At 33.5% G+C, this 6,165-nt stretch overlaps 1 protein-coding gene across 1 annotated transcript; it reads right to left on the bottom strand.

Annotated features, from left to right (window-relative positions):
- Positions 1–1,702: 1,702 nt before the first annotated feature.
- On the bottom strand, positions 1,703–5,017 carry LOC143200369 (uncharacterized). Its single transcript, XM_076410845.1, has 2 exons — positions 4,694–5,017; positions 1,703–1,955 (listed from the first exon to the last, which is right to left on the bottom strand). The coding sequence occupies exons 1-2, from the start codon at positions 4,887–4,889 to the stop codon at positions 1,789–1,791; spliced, it is 363 nt and encodes a 120-aa protein (XP_076266960.1). The 5' UTR covers positions 4,890–5,017; the 3' UTR covers positions 1,703–1,788.
- Between the last annotated feature and the right edge of the window lie 1,148 nt (positions 5,018–6,165).

Here is a 6,165-nt window from a genome sequence, read left to right as displayed (position 1 = left end):
ATATCATCAAAATTTAGAGTAAAATCTTAATAATCTTTACCTCTAGTACTATGATATACTATGTCTCCAGAACTATATCAAGTACTATCACTTCTTAAGCAAGAGAAATTTTTCTTAACTGTTTACTGTTCAGAAGACATGAAATTAAAACAAAAACTGATTTCGAAATTCTAAATATCTTGTAAACAAAGAGGACATATTCTTTTTATTACCGAATTGTGTTAATCTATGTTGAGATTTAATTTTCAATTATGTCTCTTTCTAACTGTAAGTAGCTGTACATACCTTTCAATAAAGTAGACACATTAATGTGTTCTCTCTATAGTAAAATTTAGGTTTTGTCTTGCGATGCTGCTGGCATTTTGCGGTAGCGTGCTGCTAGATTTTGATTTTAAAAATTACGCGTCTGTAGTTGTTTTACTTACAACAGAAACGACGAATAGTTTACCGTATGAGGAGTTGTAGCCAGCAGCGCATCGACTAAGCCTGTCTAGAATATGCATATAATTATTATATAATTATGATTATATATATATATATATATATATATATATATATATATATATATATATATAATTTAATTATTCTATAGTTGCCTCAACACAGTTTTGCTTTTAGCGACTTCAAACACTCACTTAATTTTTGCGAACATAATCCTTTATTTTCTGTTATAAACTTTTTTAAACGACCTTAACCTTAGTGAGATTCGAGATTAGTATGTTATTATCAGCGAGTTAAACTCTTAGCCCCCACGGCTACCCGCTGGGTGCCTAAAAGGTTTGTTTATATATTTTCTGTCACTGATCTGACTATATCTGGTTACTTGATACCTGGTTACTCGGCATTCTTCGTATTATTGGAATGTATTTATTTGTAGCGTATATTAAACCAAATGTTTATGCCTAAAAATTCTTCTCTCGATATAGGCTTTAACCGTGCCAAATTTCACACCTCCAGAGGCCTCCGTATACCCCAAAAAGGGAGGCTAAATTTTCACTAAGCCGATTAATATATATTGCCTTACTAATTTTTCAGTTAAAATGTGTTACATAATAAATTTTATACATTTTTATTTTATTTTTATACATTTATACATTTTTTTATAATACATTTTTGGAGCAGAATCATCCTAAGTCTTTAATCTAAAAAGAGTATAGTATTTAAAATGTATTCAGTGAGGATTTTAGACTGGGGCCATTGATGGATCTTAACTTTTCATAACTGAGGCTGTTAAGCAGTAATTGTTACTAAATGGTAATGTTAAATAGTAATGATGGTTCAGCTGCTTCTTGCTTATAATAAAAACACTTTCTCGAAAAATTTAATTGTTACGAAAAACATTGCGAAAGGTAATGTAAGATTAATCACAATAACGCCATAAAACCTATAATAAAACTAGATTTTTTTAACAACTGCCAATCCATAAAAAAGAGTTTTAGAATTAGGATGAGTATACATCCAGGAAAATGCTGTTTCGTGTGGATCTTTGATTGCATCTTTGCATAACATGCATTTCTTGCGCCATTATTAGTCGGTATTATTTGCTTTTTTTTATCATTAGTCATTACAAGACGATGATAACCAACCAGTGTGGTCTCAATAGGATGATGAGGACAACAAAATATAAAGAAATTTATTTTTATATGGAAATAATTATTAGGACGCTATATGAGCTGGATGAGGATTAACAATTTGATTAAAAAACTATTTAGTGCTCTTTATTCGCTTTAATCCAGAACACGGGCAATAGTAAAAAAATTAATATTTACAAAAGCATTAAGGATTTATTTAGGCGTGAACTTTATGACGTAAATGTGGCTTTTTCTTTGGCAATCGCTCTGATTCGCAGGTTGCGTTGCGTGGAACGCACTTCTTATTGCAGCATATCAGATCTTGAGCACACACAGAATCGGGAGTCTCGTTGTCTTGATAAATTTTGCAGGCGCCAGATACACCTACAATAAGAATATTAAAAAAGCAAATAAACTAAATACGCAAAGTATTAACAGAACAATTGAAAAGTCCCTGGCTTGACACATAGTTGGTGCTACTAGAATTAAATCCATATGTTTTTTAGTTAGCACTAATCCTCAAATGATGCGTGTATAAATTTGACAGCTGTCGGATTATTAGTTTGTGAATCATAGCAATTTATTGTGAATAAATGGATAAAAAGGAATTTCGCGCGTTGACTAAATATTGCTTTTTGAAGGGAAAAAATACAGTTGAAGCAAAAATTTGGCTTGATGCCGAGTTTCTGGACACTGTCGCAGGAAAATCAACCATTAAGAATTGGTATGCTAAGTTTAGACGTGGTGAAATGAGCACCGAAGACGGCGAACGCAGTGGACGCCGATAAGAGGTTGTTACCGCCGAAAACATTCAAAAAAATTCACAAAATGATTTTGGATCACCGTAAATTGAAACTGAATGCAATAGCAGACACTCTAAATATATTAATTGAACGTGTGCATCATATAATTCATGAATATTTGGGTATGAGAAAGCTCTATGCAAAGTGGGTGCCGCGCGAGCTCACTTTTGACCAAAAACAGCGACGAGTTGATGATTCAGAGCAGTGTTTGAAGATATGTGACAATGGATGAAACTCAGCTTCATCATTTCACTCCGAAGTCCAATCGACAGTCATTCGAGTGGACTGCACACGATGAACGGCTGGTAAGGTTATTGCGTTTGTATCTTGGGATGCGCATGGAATTATTTTCATTGACTATCTTGAAAAAGGAAGGACCATCAATAGCGTCTATTACATCGCGTTATTGGACTGTTTGAAGGACGAAATCGTGGAAAAACGGCCGCATTTGAAAGAAAGGAAAGTGCTGCTTCACCAGGACTATGCATCAACTCACAAGTCAGTGAAAATGATGCAAAAATTCATAAATTGGGCTTGGAATTGCTTCCTCATCCACTGTATTCTTCAGATCTGGCCTGCAGTGACTAATTTCCTGTTCTTAGATCTCGAAAGAATGCTCGCTGGGAAGAAATTCTTCGTCGAATGTAGAGGTGATCGACGAAACTGAGGCCTATTTTGAAGTAAATGATAAATCGTACTACAAAAATGGTTTCGAAAAGTTAGAGGGTTGCTATAATCACTGTATCACCCTTGAAGGGAATTAGGTTGAATAAAAAAAACCAATGTTGCCAAAAAGTGTGCATTACTATGGTAGGCCGGAGACTTTTCAATTAACCTGTTATGTAGATGAGTTTGTTTATATATAATTAATAGACTGGTAAATCATAGCATGTTGTCATAAAATCGTAATATTTTATATAATAAAGCATAGGCAATAAAGTATTCGATATTTTCTCAAAGAATCCATTTCCAAAGAAGGGGCTGTAACTAACAAAGTTCGATTATTTGCCGACTAAATTCTTTTTGTGGAGAATTTTATTTGAAAGTTGGGTTATTATTGAGTAAGCACATCGAAAGTGCTTTGTCTACTTTGATATTTTAGGTGGTAATTTTTATTTACATTCAAGGTTTAATAGTTAAGTAGGATAAATCAAAGTTGATGTATTAGTAGTAGAAAAACAAAAAAATTGATAGGCGTTTTTTTTTAAATCAAGGACAAAGCAGAACATATATTTGTAGTCGAGTACCACTGATGATAAGAACTAGATCTGTACGAGTATTTGTCGCCAATAAAGTAGTGGATCCAATATAACGTCCTCAAGCTTTCTTGGATTGCCTCGGACTTCGAAAAATGGTTGAGTTAGACCAAACATATCTAGCCCTCAAGCTTCTAGCTCTGTCCAACAAATTTTCAATAATAGTCAACAAACGAAATAAAAAACAATACGTATTAGTTCATTTATAGAAGACAAAATCATCCAAAGTCCATATTCACGAGAAAAGGCTCAGAAAAATTTGGACGAACTGTGGAGATATTTTGTTCCCTATTTTTATTCTTTATTCTTTCAACTTTGCTTTCTCAGGACACAAACTTATATAGAGAAGAGCTGAAATACGCGGGAAGAGTATTTCGAAAGGCTTATCGGATTATCGCTTCAGTGAAAACGGAACAAGCATAGAAAGACATTTTTTGGTATCACATTATTGCATGTATCTGACAATTTATTCACTTTAAAGTCACGAATATACTGCTTCGATGTCCCATTTCGAGACAAATCACGAATTTCAAACGGTTCGAAAATACAGTTTCACTTAATTCGTTTGGTAGCCATTTTTTCTCTTTTTGATCCTTTTCATCTCATGTAAACGTATTATTCAAAACAATATGTTACATACAATACGAAACTATTTATTTATCACCAATAACTCTCGCAATACATTGTTTTTTTGACCAGCCAGACCGTTCTTTGTCATTGGCATCAAGTTCAACACTGTGAGATCGTTCAGCGGCAGATTAAATTTTGAGCATTCCAGGATTAGTTTGTATACACTAAATTGCTCAATAATACTAAATTGAAAACCATTATGTGATGTAAAGAAATGTCTAAACATTCAATTTTAACAGTTAGTTTTTAAGAGTTGTTTACATTGATACTTTAAATATTCACCAATATTGTATTTGATCAAAATATATACAAGCATTTATTATTTTAAAACTTATTGGGCAACTACCTAAAATATGATTAATTATTGCTATATACAGTGCTATATTTATTATATTTTCTTACAAAAATGAGTCATGGTTTCAAATTTGCTCACCAATCGTTTGGACACATTTGACACAACATCCACAAGCTGTCAGTGTATAAGTCTCGTTCGCTTTGCACACGTATTGATTTTTGCAGAAAATCCTTTGACAAGAGCCATTACTGTTGCATTGGTAAGCAGATACGGAAAATAAAATTACTGATATCAGAACGACATATATCAGCTCGGTAGCAATTATTCTCGACATGGCTATGGCAATTTGTTATTTCTAGCTGCGCTGGATATCGTCACCTGCTTTTAAATTACGTAAATGTACACGATAAAGCTTTAAACCAATATTGGCTATTTGAATATGTTAAAAGTAGCATTCTCCCATTATCGGTAATTGTTTCAGATATAACGAATGACATATTCGAAATATTTCATATATATATATAGCCGATATGTTATTAACTGACGCCATAGTTTCCATTTTGTATTACCAATTTCATTATGTTGTTACATCTGTCGGCTTCCCAGCATACGATATTATAATTTTCATTTCATAGCACCAACCAAAAAACTATTTATTTAATAAAAGTTAATTAAATCCACAATTATTATCTTTGATGTATTAAATGTATACATTTAATCAACTTTACATAACTGGTCGAATTTTTGGTTCTTAATATTAATAAACAAAGATATATTGAAGAGTTATTTTCATTACAAGAAGTTTTACCATCAAAATGTTTTGAACAAGTTGATAAAGTGTAGTATATGTCTCGAAATTGTTTGTTTGCGTGCTTCGATTTTATTAGATGAATACGTGTATTTTAATCAACGATAACAGGTCAATTGAAAAGTCCCCGGCCTACCATAGTAAAACACATTTTTTTGGTAAAATTATGTTTCCTTATTCAACATATCAACTGAACCTATTTTCGTTCACCTTTTCAAGGGTGATACACTGATTACAGCGACCCTCCAACTTTTCGATACCATGTTTGTAGTACAATTTGTTCTTTGCTTCAAAATAGACCTCACTAGGTGATCACCTCTTCATTCGACGCAAATTTTGTCCCAGCGAGCATTCTTTTGAGATCTGAGAACAGAAAATTAGTCACTGGCGGCCAGATCTGGAGAATTCGGTGGATGAGGAAGCAATTTGAAGCCGTATTCATGGATTTTTGTTATCGTTTTCACTGACTTGTGACTTGATGCATTGTCTTGGTGAAGCAGCACTTCCTTTTTCTTCAAATGCGGTCGTTTTTCGGCGATTTCGTCCTTCAAACTGTCCAATAACGCTATGTAATAGTCGCTATTGATGATCCTTCCTTTTTCAAGGTAGTCAATGAATATTATTCCACGCGCATCCCAAAATACAGACGCCATAAACTTGCCAGCCGACTGTTGCGTTTTCCCACGCTTTGGAGCGGGTTCATCGTGTCCAGTCCACTCGGATGACTGTCGATTGGCTTTGGAATGAAATAATGGAGCCATGTTTTATCCACTGTCACATATCGACGCAAAACATCAGGTTT

The sequence above is a fragment of the Rhynchophorus ferrugineus genome, unplaced genomic scaffold (assembly GCF_030347505.1).
Source record: "Rhynchophorus ferrugineus isolate W39M unplaced genomic scaffold, kcgeb_rfMv2 rfM7, whole genome shotgun sequence".
NCBI classification, from domain to species: domain Eukaryota; kingdom Metazoa; phylum Arthropoda; class Insecta; order Coleoptera; family Curculionidae; genus Rhynchophorus; species Rhynchophorus ferrugineus.
The sequence above is the reverse complement of the archived record's forward strand: the minus strand, read 5'-3'. Positions and strand labels throughout refer to the sequence as shown.

Excerpts from the sequence above, each read along its gene's own strand:
- LOC143200369 (XM_076410845.1), bottom strand. The coding sequence starts at position 4,889 with ATGTCGAGAATAATTGCTACCGAGCTGATATATGTCGTTCTGATATCA. Across the intron at positions 1,956-4,693 it reads CAAATGTGTCCAAACGATTG|GTGTATCTGGCGCCTGCAAA; the intron begins GTGAGCAAATTT and ends TTCTTATTGTAG.